Source organism: Dama dama, chromosome 14, assembly GCF_033118175.1.
Source record: "Dama dama isolate Ldn47 chromosome 14, ASM3311817v1, whole genome shotgun sequence".
In the NCBI taxonomy this organism is placed as follows: Eukaryota; Metazoa; Chordata; class Mammalia; order Artiodactyla; family Cervidae; genus Dama; species Dama dama.
This window is the reverse complement of record NC_083694.1, coordinates 25,924,252-25,947,508: the sequence shown is the minus strand read 5'-3', so window position 1 is coordinate 25,947,508 and position 23,257 is coordinate 25,924,252. Positions and strand designations below refer to the sequence as shown.

General features: G+C 36.8%; 1 protein-coding gene across 1 annotated transcript in view; it reads right to left on the bottom strand.

Annotated features, from left to right (window-relative positions):
• Positions 1–23,257, bottom strand: part of DNAH14 (dynein axonemal heavy chain 14) — a 398,948-nt gene that overhangs the window by 176,213 nt on the left and 199,478 nt on the right. The window contains exons 36-38 of the mRNA XM_061159766.1: positions 19,861–19,950; positions 13,618–13,752; positions 54–257 (exon numbers count right to left, since the gene is read on the bottom strand). Of these exons, the coding sequence (XP_061015749.1) occupies positions 54–257; positions 13,618–13,752; positions 19,861–19,950 (429 nt within the window). The remainder of the gene's footprint in view (positions 1–53; positions 258–13,617; positions 13,753–19,860; positions 19,951–23,257) is intronic.

Sequence of the window (23,257 nt, the reverse complement as noted above, 5' to 3'; positions counted from 1 at the left end):
AATGAAATAATCTATAATAGTGAAACAAAATAAATGTTCCATACTGAACTTACATTAGCAGAATCTGAGATTTTTGATTCGCTGTCTTTGTTTGAGTATTTTGTAGTGTTTAAATATACGTAATTCCGAATTGTTGCTGATAATAATCCATCAGCCCATTCCATAGTATTAGGATCCAGATGTCCATATAGTTCACTGATAGTGATACACTTTGGATTTAAAATACAAATATCTATTTTTCCTCTTCTTCCTGAAATCTGAGAAAAATCCAGAGTGATTTTTAAAGACACTGACTATAGAACAATTGTCTAATTTTTTGTATCATTCCTACTAGAGGATTTAGGAGAGATCTTTCGCTTGAAAGAAGGATTCTTTATAAAGGTAGCACTTTGCAAGACATAGTAAAAATTGACTTATTAAAATTAGCCATTATATCCAAATAATTAGTTTTTAAAATTACGAATACTACAAATGAGGCTTCCCTGGTAGCTCAGCTAGTGAAGAATCCACCTGCAAAGCAGGTGGTTTGATTCCTTGGTCAGGAAGTTCCGCTAGAGAAAGGATAGGCTACACCCTCCAGTTTTCTTGGGCTTCCCTGGTGGCTCAGATGGTAATGAATCTGCCTACAATGGGGGAGACCTGGGTTTGATCCCTGGGTTGGGAAGATCCCCTGGAGAAAGGATTTGCTACGCACTCCAGTACTCTGGCCTGGAGAATTCCATAGACAGAAGAGCCTGGCAGACTACAGTCCATGGGGCCGCAGATATTTGGACACGACTGAGCAACTTTCACAGACACACAAATGAATACCTAGGAGAAGAATGGGGGAAAAAAAACCCCATCATGCTTCTAAATGGACTTTGTAGAGGTAATGAAGGGACATATCTGGAGATGGGAAAATTATCCTGATTATCCAAGTGAATTCAATCTAATTGCATGAGTTAAAATTGGAAGAGGAAAGCAAGGGAGCAAATCAGAAACAGGGCAGTATAGAAGGATCTAGAGGTACGGACAGTGTGCAAAGATCTGAGAGAGGCCTCTAGAAGGTAAGGGCAGCTTCCCACTGACAGACAGCAAGGAAACGGGACCTACTTATTTATGCCAACACCTGAATGCACAAGGGAAAGAGTTCTTCCCTAGAGCCTCCAGAAAGGAACTCAACCTGCTGACATCTGGATCATAACCCAGTGAGACCCATACAGGACTTCTGACTCCCAGAATCGGAAGATAATAAATGAGTGTAGTTTTAATCCATGTAATTGTGGTTATTAGTTATAGCGCCAATAGAAAATGAACATTTTCTATTTCATATATATATATATATACAATGAGATATAAATATATATTCAGTATATATAATATATATACTACTATGTAAGTTTAGTTGCTCAGTCGTGTCCGACTCTTTGTGACCCCATGTATTGTAGATGACCAGGCTTCTCCATCCATGGGATTTTCCAGTCAAGAGTACTGGAGTGTTTTGCATATAGGGTTATCATTACCATCTTTCTAAATTCCATATATATGTGTTAGTATGCTGTAATGTTCTTTATCTTTTTGTAACTCCATGGCTGATTCATGTCAATGTATGACAAAACCCACTGCAATGTTGTGAAGTAATTAGCCTCCAACTAATAAAAATAAATGAAAAAAAAAAAAAAAAAAAAAAAGGAGTACTGGAGTGGGTTGCCATTTTCTTCTCCAGAGGATCTTCCCGACCCAGGGATCAAACCTGGGTCTCTCACATTATAGGCAGACACTTTACTGTCTGAACCACCAAGGAAGTCCCATATATTATATAAATATAAATATACTCAGCCATAAAAAGAATAAAATAACATCATTTGCAGCAACAGAGATGGACCTAGAGATTGTCATATTAAGTTAAGGAAGTCAGAGAAAGACAAATGACATCATATGATATTGTTTATATATGGAATCCTAAAACATGATACAAATGAACTTATTTACAAAACAGAAATAGACTCATAGATAAAGAAAACAAACTTATGGTTCCCAACTAGGAAGGGGGGGCAGGGATAAGGACTTTGGGATTAAAATATACACACTGCTATACATAAAGGGCTTCCTGGTGGCTCCGGCCGTAAAGAATCTGCCTGTGATGCAGGAGACCTGGGTTCAATCCCTGGGTCAGGAAGATTCCCTGCAGAAGAGAATGGCCACCCACTCCAGTATTCTTGCCTGGAAAATCCCATGAACAGAGGAGCTGGTGGGCTACAGTCCATGGGGTGGCAAAGAGTTGGACATGACTAAGTGATTAACACTTTCACTGTATATAAAATAACCAACAAGGACTTACTATATAACACAGAGAAATAAGTATCTTGTAATAACCTATAGTGGAAGAGAATGTAAAAAAGAATACACACACACACACACACACACACACACACACATATATAACTGAATCACTGCTGTACACCTGTAACTAACCTGCAACTGACAGAACTGTAAATTAATTATATTTCAATTAAAAAAAAACTTTCTATTAAAAAAAATCCCATTATGCCTCATCCAGGAACACAATCAATATTTGAGCTAGGATGTGTTTTGTCTGGAGTCAGAGTTGCTTATAGAAGTCAGGAAGAGTAAGATAGTTTTAAGCTTCAGGTCATAATTGGTACTCAGACTTTATTTACAACATTCTAATTTACCTGATGCTGGGAAAGACTGAAGGCAAAAGGAGAAGGAGAAGGCAGACGATGAGATAGTTACATAGCAGCACTGAATCAATGGACATGAATCTGAGCAAACTCCAGGAGACAGTGAAGGACAGAGAAGCCTGGTGTGCTGCAGTTCACGGGGTTGCAAAATTGCGGACACGACTTAGTGACTGAACACACACATACATAGCCTGTCTGGTGGCTACTGGAATAACAGATGTCTATGTCACTATTATGCATTTCAAGCAGGAAGAGTGGCAGGCATTTCTTGCGAAAGCTGCAAGAAGGCTACAGACCCACAGAAGCCTAAAATAATAAATTTTTGATCAAGACATACAACAGACCTTCTAAGGCTCTAGGGAGAAGCTAAGGTAAGAATGTTTGAGATTAAAACGTTCAAAAGCAGCTGCATATACAAGGGAATTGTGAAAGTCAGATGCAGACCCAGTAGAGATGCAGCCACAGTGGGAGGGAAAAAAAACAGTGAAAAGACTTATACTTTCATCTCAGGCTGATCCTTAGGCTCAGTGAAGAACTATCCCAGCAGACAGCAAGTCTGTAAAGCCTGAGAAATGTGGCTCTTTTTATGAATGCTCAGTTTTCAACAAAAAAAAAAAAAAAAAAAAATCACAAAGAATACAAAGAAACATGAAAACCTGTTCATCCAAAGTAATAAACTAAACAGAAAACATCCCTGAGGAAACTCAGATATTGAACATAATAAAAAAAGATTTTAACTGTAGTAAATATACTCAAAGAGATGAAGAAAATCATAGCCAAAAACTAAAGGAATTGAGTAAAATGACATGAGAAAAAGTAGGGAATATAAGTAAACAGAAATTATAAAAAGGAACCAAATAGAAATTACAGAGCTGAAAATACAGTAGCTGAAATAAAAAATTTCAGCAGAGGTAACCAGTTAATTTGAGCAGCCAGGAAAAAGAATCAGAAAATTTGAAGATAGGACTATTGAAATTACCATGTTTGAGATCATAAAACAAATCTCAATACATTTTGGAATATTGAAATCAATATTCTCCAACTTCTTCTCCAACTTCAAATGAATAAAAACAGAAATCAATACAAAAGTTGGAAAATTTTCCAATACATAGAAATTTTAAAATATACTCCTAAACAACCAATGAGTCAAAGAAGAAATGGAATTGAGATGAATGAAAATAAAAACATAACATACCAACACTTCTGGAATATAGTGAAATTAATGCAAAGAAGAAAAAGTACAGCTATAAACACCCACAGTAAAAGAGAAAAAAGACTTCAAATCAACAGTCTAATTTGAACTGTAAGGAACTAGGAAAAGAAGAGCATGGTGAATTCAAGACCAGCAATAAGAAGGAAATAATGATCAGAGAATAGATAAACAGAGAATAGAAAAACAATAGAGAGAACCAATATGACCAAAAGCTGGTTGCTTGAAAAGATCAACACAATGGACAAACTTTCAACTAAACTGCAAATAGAAAACAAATAACAGAAATAAAAGCATGGACATTACTACTGTCTTGCAGATTTAAAGGATTATAAGAAAATGTTATGAACAATTATGTGCCAACAAATTATATAATCTAGATGAAACACGCAAATTCCTAGAAACACAGACAACGACCAAAACCTGACTCAAGAAGAAATAGAAAATCTCAACAGATCTATAACCAGTAAAGAGATTGAATCAGTAACCAAAAACCTCCTAAAAAGTAAAGTCCAAACCTAGATATTAGATGAGCTTGATGAAACATTTAAAGAAGTATTAACATCAAGGCAAAAAATAAAAAGGAGGGAACAGGTTCTAACACACTCTATGAGGCCCCCTATGTACCGTGATTCCAAACCCAGACAAAAATATCACAAGAAGAGAAAACTACAGACCAGTATATTTATATAAAGTACTGGCAAACTGAACTCATCCAAATATCCATCAAGGGATGAACAGATAAACAAACTGTAATGAATGGATAAACAAATATTCCATATAATGGAATATTACTCAGCCATAAAGTAGAATGAAGTACTGATACATGCCACATCTTGGATGAACCTCAAAATCATATGTGAAAGCACCCAGACATAAGAGGTCTCATATTCCATGATGCCTTTTATATGAAATAATCTGAATAATCAGATGAAGCAGGGCAAAGGCTAATAGTGCTTTGCCAAGAGAATGCACTGGTCATAGCAAACGCCCTCTTCCAATAACACAAGAGAAGACGCTACACATGGACATCACCAGATGGTCAACACCGAAATCTGATTGATTATATTCTTTTCGGCCAAAGATGGAGAAGTTCTATACAGTCAGCAAAAACAAAACCAGGAGCTGACTGTGGCTCAGATCATGAAATCCTTATTGTCAAATTCAGACTTAAATTGAAGAAAGTGGGGAAAACCACTAGACCATTCAGGTATGACCTAAATCAAATCCCTTATGATTATACAGTAGAAGTGAGAAATAGATTTAAGGGACTAGATCTGATAGACAGAGTGCCTGATGAACTATGGACGGAGGTTCATGACATTGTACAGGAGACAGGGATCAAGACCATCCTCAAGAAAAAGACCATCCTCAAAAAATGGATGTCTGAGGAGGCCTTACAAATAGTGGTGAAAAGAAGAGAAGTGAAAAGCAAAGGAAAAAAGGAAAGATTTACCCATTTGAAGGCAGAGTTCCAAAGAATAGCAAGGAGAGGTAAGAAAGCCTTCCTTAGTGATCAGTGTGAAGAAATAGAGGAAAACATTTGAATGGGAAAGACTAGAGATCTCTTCAAGAAAATAAGGGATACCAAGGGAACATTTCATGCAAAGATGGGCACAATAAAGGACAGAAATGGGATGGACCTAACAGAAGCAGAAGAGATTAAGAAGAGGTGGCAAGAATACACAGAAGAACTGTACAAAAAAGATCTTCACGACCCAGATAATCATGATGGTGTGCTCACTCACCTAGATCCAGACATCCTGGAATGTGAAGTCAAGTGGGCCTTAGGAAACATCACTACAAACAAAGCTAGTGGAGGTGATGGAATTCCAGTTGAGCTATTTCATATGCTGAAAGATGATGCTGTGAAAGTCCTGCACTCAATATGCCAGCAAATTTGGAAAACTCATCAGTGGCCACAGGACTGTAAAAGGTCAGTTTGCATTCCAATCCCAAAGAGAGGCGATGCCAAAGAATGCTTAGACTACTGCACAATTGCACTCATCTCACACGCTAGTAAAGTAATGCTCAAAATTCTCCAAGCCAGGCTTCAGCAATACATGAACTGTGAACTTCCAGATGTTCAAGCTGGTTTTAGAAAAGGCAGAGGAACCAGAGATCAAATTGCCAACACCCGATGGATCATCGAAAAAGCAAGAGAGTTCCAGAAAAACATCTACTTCTGCTTCATTGACTATGCCAAAGCCTTTGACTGTGGATTACAATAAACTGTGGAAAATTCTGAAAGAGATGGGAAAACCAGAGCACCTGACCTGCCTCTTGAGAAATCTGTATGCAGGTCAGGAAGCAACAGTTAAAACTGGACATGGAACAACAGACTGGTTCCAAATTGGTAAAGGAGGACATCAAGGCTATATATGTCACTTGGCATATTTAACATCATGAGAAATGCTGGGCTGGATGAAGCACAAGCTAGAATCAAGATTGTAGGGATAAATATCTATAACTTCAGATATGCAGATGACATCAACCTTATGGCAGAAAGTGAAGAAGAACTAAAGAGTCTCTGATGAAAATGAAAGAGGAGAGTGAAAAAGTTGACTTACAACTCAACATTCAGAAAACCAAGATCATGGCATCCGGTCCCATCATTTCATGGCAAATAGATGGGGAAACAGTGGAAACAGTGGCAGACTTCATTTTTGGGGGGGCTCCAAAATTACTGCAGATGGTGATTGCAGCCATGAAATTAAAAGACACTCACTCCTTGGAAGAAAAGTTATGACCAACCTAGACAGCATATTAAAAAGCAGAGACATCACTTTGCCAACAAAAGTCTGTCTAGTCAAGGCTATGGTTTTTCCAGTAGTCATGTATGGATGTCAGAGTTGGACTATAAAGAAAGCTGAGTGCCGAAGAATTGATGCTTTTGAACTATGGTGTTGGAGAAGATCCTTGAGAGTCCCTTGGACAGTAAGGATATCCAACCAGTTCATCCTAAATGAAATCAGTCCTGAAGATTCATTGGAAGAACTGATGATGAAGCTGAAGCTCCAATATTTTGGCCACCTGATGCGAGGAACTGACTCATTTGAAAAACCCCTGATGCTGGGAAAGATTGAAGGCAGGAGGAGAAGGTTGGATGGCATCACTGACTCAATGGACATGAGTTTGAGTAAACTCCAGGAGTTGGTGATGGACAGGGTGTGTTGCAGTCCATGGGGTCGCAAGGAGTCGGACATGACTGAACAATTGAACTGAACTAAACTGAATCTGAATATACAAATCCATACAGACAAAAAGTCAACCACTGGTTTCCAGAAAATGGAGAGAAAAGGTAATGGGGAGTGATTTCTTAATCAATAGAGGGTGTTCTTCTGGAAAATTTGAAACCAGAGTGAGGTGGTAATTGCACAATGTTGTGAATGCACTAAATGATATTGAAATTGTACATCTTAAAATGGTTAATTACATGATATATGAAATTCACTTGAATTTTACTTTGCAGTGCATGATCAATTTATACCCACCACAGAACAATCCAACTTGAGGTAGACATTTTTTAAAGGATGTGTTTATGGGCTCAGTTGTTCAGTTTTGTCTGACTCCATGGACCGTAGCCCACCAGGCTCCTCTATCCATGGAATTCTCCAAGCAAGAATACTGGAATGGGTTGCCATGCCTTTCTCCAGGGGATCTTCCTGACCCAGGGATCAAACCCAGGTCTCCCACATTGCAGGCGATTCTTTACCATCTGAGCCACAATGATACAAACATACAGAAGGGCATCTAGTACAAGCATTATAGAAGTTTCCTATATTGAAGAGGGAAAAGAAGTGAAGATAAGGAAATAAAGTAAACTAAACTGAACTAAAATAAATAAAGAAAAGGTCCTGAACAGATCAATTAGGAAAAGTTTTGAATCTAGGAGGAAGATCAAAACAATTCCATTACCTAAGATCTTGCCATTAGTCTAAATATTTTTATTATATTTTAAAACCCTCATATATAAAACGGAGAAGGAAATGGCAACCCACACCAGTATTCTTGCCTGGAGAATCCCAGGGACAGAGGAGCCTGGTGGGCTGCCGTCTATGGGGTCACACAGAGTTGGACACGACTGAAGGGACCTTGCAGCAGCAGCATATATAAAATGTTAAACATGAAAGAATCTAAATAAATTAAATTATAGTATAGTCATACACGGTGCTTCCCTGGTGGCTCAGATAGTAAAGAATCCACTTGCAATGCAGAAGAGACTCAGGTTTGGAAACCTATGACAAAATTAGTGCATGCATGTGTGCTAAGTCGCTTCAGTCATGTCCAACTCTTTGCGACCCTATGGACTGTAGCCCTCCAGACTCCTCTGTCCAGGGAATTCTCCAGACAAGAATACTGGAGTGGGGTGCATGCCTTTCTCCAGCAGACCTTCCCAACCCAGGTATTGAACCCACATCTCTTAAAACTCCTGCATTGACAGGCAGGTTCTTTACCACTAGCACCAACTGGGAAGTCCGATGACAAACCCAGACAGCATATTAAAAACCAAAGACATTAGTTTGCCAACAAAGGTCCATACAGTCAAAGCTATTGTTTTTCCAGCAGTCATGTACGGATGTCAGAGTTGGACCATAAAGAAGGTTGAGTGCCGAAAAACTGATGCTTTCGAAATGTGGTGTTGCAGAAGACTCTTGTGAGTTCTACTTAGACTGCAAGGAAATCAAACAAGTCATTCCAAAAGGAAATTGATCCTGAATATTCATTGGAAGGACTGATGCTGAAGCTGAAGCTCCAAAACTTTGGCTACCTAATGGGAACAGCCAACTCACTGGAAAAGACCCTGATGATGGAAAAGACTGAAGGCAAAAGGAGAAGAGGGTGGCAGAGGATGAGACGGCTATATAGCATCACTGACTCAATCGACAAGAGTTTTTGCAAACTCCAGAAGACAGTGAAGGACAAGAAAGCTTGCCGTGCTGCAGTCCATGGGGTTGCAAGAAGTCCGACACGACTTAGGACAAAAAAACAACAAATAGTCATATGTGGGCTTCCCAGTGGCACTAGTGGTAAAGAACCAGCCTGCCAATGCAGGAGATATAAGAGATGTGCATTTGAATCCTGGGTTAGGAAGATCCCCTGGAGGAGGGCATGGCAACCCACTCCAGTATTCTTGCCTGGAAAATAACATGGACAGAGGAGCCTGGTGGCCTACGGTCCATAGAGTCATAAAAGAGTTGGACATAACTGAAGTGATTTAGCAGACATGCACACACATAGTCATATATACAGAATATACTTATTGGAATGATGTTGTGAGATGTTTTTAATGACAGGGGGTTAATTCTCAGCATATAACATTAGATGAAAAAAAAAACATTAGGTGAAAAAACCAACATTAGAAAATTTGAAATCATTTATACATGGTACTATCTCAATTATCTACAAATATATTTAGTTTAAAAAATAATGAAAAGAAATACAACAAAGTGTTTGCAGTTGTTATAAATTTCTCACAATGGTACATATTTCTTTTGCAATATAAAAATATTTTTAATAAAACAAATTTTTGTCCACTGAGTTGTAAGGACTGAATGAGATAATTCAAGTAAAGGTGTTTTCACCAGTATTTGGTCCATATTTAGTACTGCATAAATATTATTTATTTTTATTATTGATGTGATAATTTATGTATTACTAATTATAATAATTGCTTGAGAATTAACAGTTATTGATAACAGATAAAGAATCATGAGCTGCCACACGAATGATTTTGAAGCAGGATATTGCACACTAAAAGAATCCACATAATCGAGAACATGAGTTTCTTAGACTTTTGGACTATATTACCAGCAATCAATCTTTAAGTAAGATAGTTAAAATACACACTATTGAATCTATAGACTGCTTTGGGTAGAATAGCCATTTTGACAATATTAATTCTTCCAATCCATGAACACGGTATGTTTCTCCATCTGTTTGTGTCCTCTTTGATTTCTTTCATCAGTGTTTTATAGTTTTCTATGTATAGGTCTTTTGTTTCTTTAGGTAGATACACTCCTAAGTATTTTATTCTTTTTGTTGCAATGGTGAATGGTATTGTTTCCTTAATTTCTCTTTCTGTTTTTTCATTGTTAGTATATAGGAATGCAAGGGGTTTCTGTGTGTTAATTTTATATCCTCCAACTTTACTATATTCATTGATTAGCTCTAGTAATTTTCTGGTAGAGTCTTTAGGGTTTTCTATGTAGAGGATCATGTCATCTGTAAACAGTGAGAGTTTCACTTCTTCTTTTCCTATCTGGATTCCTTTTACTTCTTTTTCTGCTCTGATTGCTGTGGCCAAAACTTCCAACACTATGTTGAATAGTAGTGGTGAGAGTGGGCACCCTTGTCTTGTTCCTGATTTCAGGGGAAATGCTTTCAATTTTTCACCATTGAGGGTGATGCTTGCTGTGGGTTTGTCATATATAGCTTTTATTATGTTGAGGTATGTTCCTTCTATTCCTGCTTTTTGGAGAGTTTTAATCATAAATGAGTGTTGAATTTTGTCAAAGGCTTTCTCTGCATCTATTGAGATAATCATATGGTTTTTATCTTTCAATTTGTTAATGTGGTGTATTACATTGATTGATTTGCGGATATTGAAGAATCCTTGCATTCCTGGGATAAAGCCCACTTGGTCGTGGTGTATGATTTTTTTAATATGTTGTTGGATTCTGTTTGCTAGAATTTTGTTAAGGATTTTGCATCTATGTTCATCAGTGATATTGGCCTGTAGTTTTCTTTTTTTGTGGCATCTTTGTCTGGTTTTGGAATTAGGGTGATGGTGGCCTCATAGAATGAGTTTGGAAGTTTACCTTCTTCTGCAATTTTCTGGAAGAGTTTGAGTAAGATAGGTGTTAGCTCTTCTCTAAATTTTTGGTAGAATTCAGCTGTGAAGCCATCTGGTCCTGGGCTTTTGTTTGCTGGAAGATTTTTGATGACAGTTTCGATTTCCTTGCCTGTGATGGGTCTGTTAAGATCTTCTATTTCTTCCTGGTTCAGTTTTGGAAAGTTATACTTTTCTAAGAATTTGTCCATTTCATCCAAGTTGTCCATTTCATTGGCATAGAGCTGCTGGTAGTAGTCTCTTATGATCCTTTGTATTTCAGTGTTGTCTGTTGTGATCTCTCCATTTTCATTTCTAATTTTGCTAATTTGGTTCTTCTCTCTTTGTTTCTTAATGAGTCTTGCTAATGGTTTGTCAATTTTGTTTATTTTTTCAAAAAACCAGCTTTTAGCTTTGTTGATTTTTGCTATGGTCTCTTTAGTTTCTACCCAAAGCAGTCTATAGATTCAATGCAATCCCTATCAAGCTACCAATGGTATTTTTCACAGAACTAGACCAAAGAATTTCACAATTTGTATGGAAATACAAAAAACCTTGAATAGCCAAAGTAATCTTGAGAAAGAAGAATGGAACTGGAGGAATCAACCTGCCTGACTTCAGACTCTACTACAAAGCCACAGTCATCAAGACAGTATGGTACTGGCACAAAGACAGAAATATAGATCAATGGAACAAAACAGAAAGCCCAGAGATAAATCCACGAACCTATGGACACCTTATCTTTGACAAAGGAGGCAAGGATATACAATGGAAAAAAGACAACCTCTTTAACAAGTGGTGCTGGGAAAACTGGTCAACCACTTGTAAAAGAATGAAACTAGAACACTTTCTAACACCATACACAAAAATAAACTCAAAATGGATTAAAGATCTAAATGTAAGACCAGAAACTATAAAACTCCTAGAGGAGAACATAGGCAAAACACTCTCCGACATAATCACAGCAAGATCCTCTATGACCCACCTCCCAGAATATTGGAAATAAAAGCAAAACTAAACAAATGGGACCTAATGAAACTTAAAAGCTTTTGCACTACAAAGGAAACTATAAGTAAGGTGAAAAGACAGCCCTCAGATTGGGAGAAAATAATAGCAAATGAAGAAACAGACAAAGGATTAATCTCAAAAATATACAAGCAACTCCTGCAGCTCAATTCCAGAAAAATAAATGACCCAATCAAAAAATGGGCCAAAGAACTAAACAGACATTTCTCCAAAGAAGACATACAGATGGCTAACAAACACATGAAAAGATGCTCAACATCACTCATTATTAGAGAAATGCAAATCAAAACCACAATGAGGTACCATTACATGCCAGTCAGGATGGCTGCTATCCAAAAGTCTACAAGCAATAAATGCTGGAGAGGGTGTGGAGAAAAGGGAACCCTCTTCCACTGTTGGTGGGAATGCAAACTAGTACAGCCGCTATGGAAAACAGTGTGGAGATTTCTTAAAAAACTGGAAATAGAACTGCCATATGACCCAGCAATCCCACTTCTGGGCATACACACTGAGGAAACCAGATCTGAAAGAGACATGTGCACCCCAATGTTCATCGCAGCACTGTTTATAATAGCCAGGACATGGAAGCAACCTAGATGCCCATCAGCAGATGAATGGATAAGGAAGCTGTGGTACATATACACCATTAAAAAGAATTCATTTGAACCAGTTCTAATGAGATGGATCAAGCTGGAGCCCCTTATACAGAGTGAACTAAGCCAGAAAGATAAAGAACATTATAGCATACTAACACATATATATGGAATTTAGAAAGATGGTAACGATAACCCTATATGCAAAACAGAAAAAGAGACACAGAAATACAGAACAGACTTTTGAACTCTGTGGGAGAAGGCGAGGGTGGGATGTTTCGAGAGGAATCGGGTGGAGAGGGAGGTGGGAGCGGGGATTGGGATGGGGAAGACGTGTAAATCCATGGCTGATTCATATCAATGTATGACAAAACCCACTGAAATGTTGTGAAGTAATTAGCCTCCAACTAATAAAAAAATTAAAAATAAAATAAAATAAAATAAAATACACACTATTTATTGGAGTCTACTTTTATATTGAATAAAAATATGTCTTAAAAAAGTAGGAGTTATTCTAGGTATCTAAGGACGATTCAACATTAGTAAGTCTATCAAGATAAGTTATAAATTAACCAGATAAAATATTAAAAATACATGCTGAGAAATCATTTCATAAATTCTAGGAGTCAAAAACTGAAATGTAATGAGACTAAAAGGTAATTTTCAATGTGTGATACAGAATACTCATCATAGACTGAGAGCAAAATCATATTAAATACTGACATAACAACTATATTTTAGATAATGTAAGGAACAAAGTATTACAGTTAACATTGTCTTGGAGAGTTAATCAATGCAATAAGATAAAAATATATAAATATTAGAAAAGAGAAAAAATTATAGTCATTTGAAGATATTTCAAAGCAACTAGAGGAATAACAAGTGAAACCAAAAGTTAGTAAAAGGAAATAAATCATAAAATCAGCTAGAAATAAATGAAATAGAAATGAAATGTGATACATCATATTAAACTGAAGAATGAAGATAATTCAATAGATTATCTAAAAAAATAATTAAAAATATTTGTCAATTAGGTAAAATGACTAAATACAACATATATATTTTATAATTTTATTTTACACTAGCATCTATCAGTTTGAGATTCAAATGAAAAAAATCTTGTTCACGACAGTGATTCCTAACTACAAAATACCTAGCAAGAAATTTGACAAGTAAAAAAACATACATCTGTAAAGGGAAAAAAAAATGTTACTGAAGTATAAAATAAGACCTGAACAAAAAGAGAAACATTTTATTTAGTAGAATATTTACCTGTGAAATAGAGTCCCTTTCCTCAATCAATAGAAATTCTTCAATTGGTAATAGTGTTAATGCTCTTTCTAAAATTCTTCTGACTGTTGTTTTTCCTCCACCTGTTGGACCCACTAACATCACACCAACACAAGCCTAAAACAGAATTGCAGATTTATGGCTTAATTTTAGTTTACTGATTATTCAACAAAGCTGAAACCTGTAAGTTCTTATTTACACATACATCTCTGACTATATCCATGGGCCATTCATTCAAATTATTTTTCAATCAGTTGTAATCTGGATTCTGTTTTATTGACTAGGCAAATATTAAAATCACCATAAGTCTCCCAATTTTAAAATTCAAAGAATGATTTTCACTCTTGATATTTAATAGTTTATTTCACTTTTTAATTCTCATTTACTCCTGTGTCTTTCTCTGTGATTGGCTTCTGTAGTAAGATTTATCTGGGCTTCCTGTTCTCTATTTTTTCTCTTTTGAGTTCTGATTGTCCTTTCCCTGTTAGCCTTCCCTAATTCATCCTTGTCTCTCTCTCCCCCACATTGTCCCTATCCAATTTCATCCATTTGAGTATCTTTAACCATCATCTGAATTCTAATGACTCCTTTAAAAAGTGTACATTTTTCTCAGTCTTTGATTCTAAATGCCAGAGTGAAATTTCAATGTGCTACTAAATACTTCCATCTGGATGTCACACATCGTTTTCAAAGTCAACATAATCTAATCTGTATCTTTTTTCCCCTACATTTATTCCTTCTCTTATTTCCTTAATCTAGTCAATAAAACCACTAGGTACCAACTGTCTGAGCTTCCCTGGTAGCTCAGCTGGTAAAGAATCCACCTGCAATGCAGGAGACCAGAGTTCGATTCCTAGGTCAGGAAGAAGGGATAGGTTACCCACTCCAGTATTCTTGTGCTTCCCTGGTGGTTCAGACGGTAAAGAATCCACCTGCAGTGCAAAAGACCTGGGTTCGATCCCTGGGTTGGGAAGATCCCTTGGAGGAGGGCATGGCAACCCACTCCAATATTCTTGCCTGGAGAATCCCCATGGACAGAGGAGCCTGGTGGGTTACAGTCCATGAAGTTGCAAAGAGTCAGACATGACTAAGCGACTAAATACAGCATAGCACCAACTGTCTAAAGTAGAATACTTGCCTTTTTCATTCTCTTATCTCTTTGAAAACTTTTGCATGATATCATCTTTTCTTTATCCCAGCCACAATAGCCTGCCTTACCTTGGTGTTGTGAACTGAATTTTCATGTCCCCCAACATTCAAATACTGAAGCCCTAACACCCAGTGCAGTAGTATTGGAGGTGGGGGTCTTTGGTAGGTAAGCAAGTTTAGATGAGGTCGTGAGGGTGGACTGCATGTTGGAATGGTGTCTTTACAAGAAAAGGAAGAGAGACGAGTTGGCTCTCCTTCTACTATGTGAGGACAGTGTGAGAAGTGTCCTGCAGCTCACCATATGCAGGTAGAAGGTTCTTACCAGAAATAAAACCTGCCAGCACTTTGATCTTGAATTTCCCAGTCTCCAGAACTGTGAGAAATAAGTCTGTTGTATAAGCCACTCAATCTATTGTGTTTTGTTAGAGCAGTCCAAATGGACTGAGTGGGTCAGATGCTAAACATCAGAGTGAGCCCCTCACCATCTCCTTTGGACTACTGCAAGAGCATTGAAGAAATAACTATTTTTAACAATGTCTCACATGTATTACATTAAAATTTAAATATAGATAAAGTTAAAATCTTTTTACTTCCATTTCAACCTCTATACCTTCATGAAAGCTTTGTGATTCTCTGGTCTGATAGTCCCATTCTATAACTGGCAAGGTGGGAAAAGTCCAAAAAGCCTTGCTTGTCAAATGGAAATTATATATTCAGGACTGCAGCTAGCCTGGTCCTGGGGCATCATGGCTTTATATGGAAGAATGGCACCTATTTCTCTGGGAGCAATTTTATACCCCACTTAAACTCCTAAAGCAAAGCTGATGGCTCAACTGACCCTTGATTCACAAAGATTTCCACAAACGCCTTGGTCTGGTTTACTGATGGTTCAACTAAGCTGAAACCTGAAGTCTCTTGATGTTCAGCCTCAGGGTCAGCTATGGAGAATCAAACAAAGTCTTGTTTATTCCTCTCCCTGGGAAAAACTCCAATTCTTGGGCTTTTGTTGATGGCCTATTTTGTGTGCCACTTGGAAAACTACAGAACAGTAGATTAAAGATAATCCTATGGGGCTTTGTATTGTGGAGACAAATGGTAGCTGTTGATCAAACTACCTAAGTCATTCAAGGGCCCATGGTGAGGACCCATTCTGATGAGATTACCCAGAATTAGAATTAAGCTTCTGATCAATTTCTCTTCCCAAGTTGCCAAGACAGTTTTCTGGATGGAACATCACACTGGACGTCGTAACATCAAAGATTGCACAAAATAAAGAACTGTGTGTTTCTGATGCAGATGCTACCACTGAACTTCAGACTGGTGACTCCTACCAAAAGTTGACACAGTTGTCTCAGTGAGAGAAGCCACACTGCATAGGGCATGAATGATCCCCACTTACACCTGGCAGATTCTACATCAGATCTTTGATCCCCTCTATTGGGTCTACTGGTGGTGCTTCACTGATATTAATGCTATTCAAACTATGGCCCTGCTATTTCAATCCGACTGACTAACTCTAGGCACACAATCACATCTGTTGAAACTAATCTGTGTCATGTGTTTGAATATCTGGACCACTTGCAACGTGACAACAATGGTGTCAAACTTTTAATGCAAGAGTCACTCAAAAATGAGCTGATTGTCAAAGAATTTTATGGACCTTCTACACTTCCTACCATCCATAGGCATCTGGTATTATTGAGCACTGGAATAGCCTTTCAAAAACTGACTCAGAAAGATTTCTGACTCTATCTCCTTTCCCTTCTTTTTGTCCAAACACTTTACCAAGAAAATTTGGCCACTGAATGTGAGTTTCCCCAGAAAGAGATTATTTCTTTTCATTTCCTTCCTGAGTAATTATCAGCATGAAACAGATAAGAGATTACATAGAACTATTTTATAAATTTGGGATTAAGTTCTGACGACCATTCCTGTACTTCTTATGTAAAAGCCAACCATTAACTTGCCTCCCTCCCTAAACCAATGCAAACCGCACCTCAGAGGAGATTATAAGGCCTCTGAGTGTCAATTTTTCACAAATTTACATTTCTTTGCCTAAAAGGTAAAAGAGCATCCTGTTCTGGTCACTTTCTGAGGTCTTCATTGTTGTGAAGACTCTCATGTACATATAAAAGTTCAATAAAATGTGTATGTTCTCTTGTTTATCTGTTTTTGTCAGTTTAATTTTCAGACCCAGTCAGCGACTCTAAGTGGTGCCAACAAATATAAAGACTTGTTATAAAGACTGTGCGGTGTTGCCACAAAGAAATATAGAACAAATAATAAAGTATAGAAGAAATCTATCCTTTTATATATGAAAACTTCCTATATGATAGAAATAATACATCAGTAAAGAAGTCTTAGGAACACTGGTTATCCATTCAGGGAAAGGGCTTCCCTGGTGGCTCAGATGGTAAAAAATCTGCCTGTAATGCAGGAGACCTGGGTTCGATCCTTGGGTCAGGTTTGATCCCTGGCTTGGGAAGATTCCCTGGAGAAGGAAATGACAATCCACTCCAGTATTCTTGCCTGGAGAATTCCATGGACAGAGGAGCCTGGCAGGCTACAGTACATGGGGTCACAAACAGTCAGACTGGAACTTCCTCTTTTCACTTTCACACAGGGAAAACTAAATTCCTACTTGATATTTTAATGAAAAATAAACCACAGACAACTTAAACATGAGAAATGAAAGTATCTAAAAATTTCAGAAAAATTACTGACAAAATCTTGATGAGACAGGATAGAAAAGATTTCTAAAAATAGGACACAAAACACAAGCCATAAAAGAAGGTCAATAGAGATTACTGCATTAACAAAGTCTCCTGTACAACTGTATACCATGAATATATCTAAATAGTGTGAAATGAAAATATCTGCTGCCGTATCAACAAGCAAGAAATGTTATAGCCATCAGTGATTTCTGGCCTTCAAATGTGAATGATGGCTCCCAAAATTGTGATCCAGTGGATGCTGTGACCCCACCCCTGCCCCCTCAGCCCCCCACCCCCATAATGACTGCTGAGGAGCTTGGAAAATGCAAGAAGCAGCCATCTGCCACTCTTTAAGGTGAACAAGGAAACAGGATTGGCCCCTGATAGCTGAGGTTCATATGAAACGAATGAATTCAGGGAGCCCAGAGGCTTGCATCTTCCCATATACAGAATGCTAAATCCCTTAACTTGATACCTGATCTTTGATGTTCACATTGCTTGCTCCCTTTGTTGCAAACTTGTATATAGCCTGACATCCCTTCCTGCCTCCTTGGACAGAAACAGTATGGCCTAACAGAAGCAAGAGATATTAAGAAGAGATGGCAAGAATACACAGAAGAACTATACCCAAAAGATCTTAATGACCCAGATAACCATGATGGTGTTATCATTCACCTAGCCAGACATAATGGTGTCCGAAGTCAAGTGGGCCTTAGGAAGCATCACTATAAACAAAGCTAGTGGAGGTGATGAAATTCCAGCTGAGCTATTTCAAATCCTAAAAGACAATGCTGTCAAAGTGCTGCACTCAATATGCCAGCAAATTTGGAAAACTCAGCAGTGGCCACAGGACTGGAAAAGGTCAGTTTTCATTCCAATCCCAAAGAAAGGCAATGCCAAAGAATGTTCAAACTATCACACAATTGTATTCATCTCACACGCTAGCAAAGTAACGCTCAGAGATCTTCAAGGTAGGCTTCAACAGTATGTGAACTAAGAACTTCTAGATGTTCAAGCTGGATTTAGAAAAGGCAGAGGAAAGAGAGATCAAATTGCCAATATCCATTGGATCATTGAAAAAGCAAGGGAGTTTCAGAAAAACATCTACTTATGCTTCATTGACTATGCCAAAGCCTTTGACTGTGTAGATCACAAGAAACTATAGAAAATTCTTCAAGAGATGGGAATACCAGACCACCTTACTTGTCTCCTGAGAAACCTGTATGCAGGTCAAGAAGGAACAGTTAGAACCAGACATAGAACAACAGACTGGTTCCAAATTGGAAAAGGAGGACATCAAGGCTATATATTGAAACTCTGTTTATTTAATTTATATGCAGAATACATCATGCCAAATGCCCAGCTGGATGAAGCACAAACTGGAATCAAGATTGCTGGGAGAAATATCAATAACCTCAGATATGCAGATGACACCACCCTTATGGCAGAAAGCAAAGAGGCTCTAAAAAGCCTCTTGATAGAACTGAAAGAGAAGAGTGAAAAAGCTGGCTTAAAACTCAACATTCAAGAAACTAAGAGCATGACATCCTATCCTATCACTTCATCGCAAATGATGGGGAAACAACGGAAACAGAGACAGGCTTTATTTTTCTGGGCTCCAAAATCACTGCATGAAATTTTACTGCCATGAAATTAAAAGATGCTCACTCCTTGGAAGGAAATTTATGACCAACCTAGACAGCATATTAAAAATCAGAGACATTACTTTGTCAACAAAGGTCCATCTAGTCAAGGCTATGGTTTTTCTAGTAGTCATGTATGGATGTGAGAGTTAGACTATAAAGAAAGTTGAGCGCAGACGAATTGATGCTTTTGAACTGTGGTGTTGGAGAAGACTCTTGAGAGTCCCTTGGACTGCAAGGAGATCCAACCAGTCAATCGTAAAAGAAATCAGTCCTGCATGCTCATTGGAAGGACTGATGTTGAAGCTGAAGCTCCAATATTATGGCCACCTGATGTTAAGAGCTGACTCATTTGAAAAGACCCTGACATTGGGAAAGACTGAAGGCAGGAGGAGAAAGGGACAACAGAAGATGAAATGGTTAGATGGCGTCACTGACTCAATGGACACGAGTCTGGGTAAACTCCAGGAGTTGGTGATGGACAGGGAGGCCTGGAGTGCTGTGGTTCATTGGGTTGCAAACAGTCGGACACGACTGAGCGACTGAACTGAACTGAAAGTGAGGGATCAAATAACAAAGTTTAGATAAATAGTTAATTAACAAACCACTTTACTTTGAAGAACATTATTGTAGATATCTTTTATCAAAATTTTCTTTTCTCCTTGATCACACCTATTTAAACATAGGAGCAAATTGCTAACATGACATTCTACACTTACCTGAAGTTGATTATAAAACTGTATGATTCTCTCTTTTTGAGCTGGCCACTGTTGTAAGCCCAACTGTTGTGTTGCAATCTCTATTAGTTTCTTAAAGAAAAAAAATACATCAATTTAAATTTCATTGCAAATTAAACTCTTAATATGTAATCCTACAAAATCTCTCTTAACTAGGTAGAAAATACAGTACTTTAAGATGGTATTTCTTAATTTTTTAGTTCACCAACCCCAAATAATGAAAACATTACTTCCCCCACCAAAATAAAATACACAGAAAATTTTATGCTCACAGACCCCCAGGTAGCAAATTCATAGATCCTCCCCCAATTTAAGTCATGCTTTATGATGCATTTAAGAACTAGCTGTCATCACAGTATAATTGTCTAATTGTCCTACAGTGAAGAAAAGGTAAAAGATTCTATATCTTTGAGGAATTTTTTGAAAGGAGAACAATGATAAGTATTTTTATTTTTCTTATTTGTTAATCTTTTTTTAACTCTAATCACCATTAAAGTTGATTTTCAATTTTGTAATGACTGTTTTACTGTTTCAGTGTTAAGAATATTCTAAGATAGCAAAATTTACAAGATGAAACATAGCAAAATTTACAAAATGAAAAACTTGACGTGGTTATACATTAGCTCATCCCAGGAAGTGGCTGCACCTTTGAAAGATATTTAATATTAAAACGCAGGAATTATAAGGGCAGCATGATTCCTCCTAAAGTGGGATTTACTTCAATGTTGATATAATTGGTAACTATGTCTACAGATAAAGTATGATTTATCCTTTTTCTCACTAGCCTCTCCTACACCATTTCTCATTCCTTGCATTCCTAAAATGGGAAGCAGCCAAAGAAAACACAGACACTCAGCAAGACTGTACAAACAGAGGAAATATAGACCCTATGAAAGGCTAACTGGAGGTAGGAAATTAGTTTTGAAAAGCAACCTCTTCCAAACAAAGTTGATGACTCCCCACTTATGGCTTGCACTGTTTGCAGTTTCAGATGTAGAAACTAGGAATCTCTGCAGTCACTAATACAAACCTAGATACTGCCTGGATACAAGTGAAAAGTCACACAAGTGTGGAGTAAAGATAGCATGGGATGCACTGAAGATCAGAAGAACTGAGATAATAAAAGAAGACATATTCAGATATACTCGGGTCATCGCACCTGGTGAAGGTTTTGAAATAAAATCATAATCCTGACCTAAATATTTATGGCTATATAAGATGTTCTTTGGAGTTAACTGGATGACTAAGTACATGTAGTTCCTATAGCATGATGTGGTTGTAGTAATTCTCAGGTTATCCTTTGGTTGCTCTGAGATAATGACCCCTACACATGTTGAATACTGCTAAAGACAGTAATGTGAATAAGTTGAATAGATTCCAACTTATTCCATATGCAATTCAGATTCTTGTATCACAAATGAACAAAAAGTATAAACAGCACACCTACAGGGTATTTTTTTAATAACATGTCTTCCTATGTGGGTGTGTTATATATGATTGATTGGTCATTGTGTAAGCCATCAAAAATACACCATTAAATAAGAGACTGAATTATTCCACACTTAATATTAAAATCACAACTTTAAATTATCTTTCTGCCATTTCTATGAGCCATATGCTACAATTTGGTAACATTTTATTAAACAGTTGAGAGCTTGCATATTTATCAATGTAAAAATATACAAAGGAGGAAGTAGCTGAATAAATTAATATTCTCATATATAAAACTTTTCCATAAGCCATAAATTAACTTGTAAAACTGATGAAAAGGTGAATAAATAATGAGGTTCAAAAGTAAAATTAATCTACATGTAGAAATGTTATTACAATGCCAATGTTATTTGTGCCTTGAAAAATGTTAAATGTAACACTGGAAGGACTTAAAACTTTTAATTGTAGGAAGGAGAGTAGGGAATTTGCACACTCTCTTTGAGAAGAATAGAAAGATGTTCACATAAGACAGAGAAGGAAAACTTGTCAACTGACATTTTCCTCCTTTTTTATAGCAAAATAAAAATCTTTAAAATGCAAATGAAATCTTCAAAATGCAGGCAAAACTTAGATGAAAATATCCACTGTCTTTCTCTTAGAAACCACACAGCAAAAAGAAAAAAATCAAACTGCATTTTTATTAAAATAATGAAACAAAGAAAATATAAAAAATGTAAAACAAAGATAAGTGCTATGAAAAAAAACTATGCATAGTTTAGAGTCTGGACCTGCAACTTGTTCGTCTGGAAAAGTCTAACTCATTTAATCATGTGGAACAAAGAATCTTACACTATATGTCGCCTTCAAAATTACATATTAAAAGGGCTTATAGAATACCAAAATTCATAACAAGAGAATTTATACTGAGATTAAGAGTATCAAAGGCAAATGAAAAATTTAAAAGCTTCTGGAGAGAAAGAACAGATACACTACAAAGGAACATATACTAAAGTGACACTGACCATTTCAAGAGTGGAGCAAGGGAAAATGTAATAACATTTTAAAGATGTTAAATATTTTAATGTATTAAATGAAAAGAACTTTAAACTTAGAATTTTATAACCAGCCAAACTGCAATCTAAATATAAAGGCATATCAGAAATCGTTGCCTAAGTTTTGTCACACAAAACCTACTTGAAAAACACTGTTGGAAGAAGTACTAAAAAAAGGAATACATTGAAGTCTATAAGAGATATGAAGAGAAAGTTTTATAAAATACCTTGTTAGTTTACAGTATTCTAAAGGCATGCATATGCCTGTGTGGGCAAACACGTATTTATAAAATTAGATCCAAGGAAAAGGAAAAAAAATTCCCATAACAAACATTTATGATATGACATATATAAGAATGAGAGTATGGGGAAGACCAAAGAGTATGCTAAAGTACTTGTTTTGAAAGGGAAAATATATAGATATTGAAAAAATTAATAAATAGGAACAAATAATGCTGGATGTCAGTCTTCAGTTAAGAGAGGCACCATAGAGAATAAACACAAAATAAACACAGAAGAAAATTCAATCTATCCCACAGAGAGCAGAGCAAGAGAGAAAACAATGAAGAAAAAGAAATTAAATAAATATTACAACAGTAATGAATTTTAAGATAACAGAATCTGTAATGAATATAAAAAGTTAAAATCAACACAGGACAATCACAGACTGAATTACAAGAAAACAAAGTCCACTGATACATCTCCCATAAGACTTATAGTTCAAACAGAGAAACATAGAAGGTTTGAGAAATACAAGAATGGAAAAAGAGATTCTAAAAATATGAATCCACATAAAAAAGTTGGATAGAAATTTTAATATCTGACTAAATAGGTCTTAAAGCAAGACATAGCATATGGTCCAGAAAAAGACAGAGTATAGTGGTTAAAGAATAAAC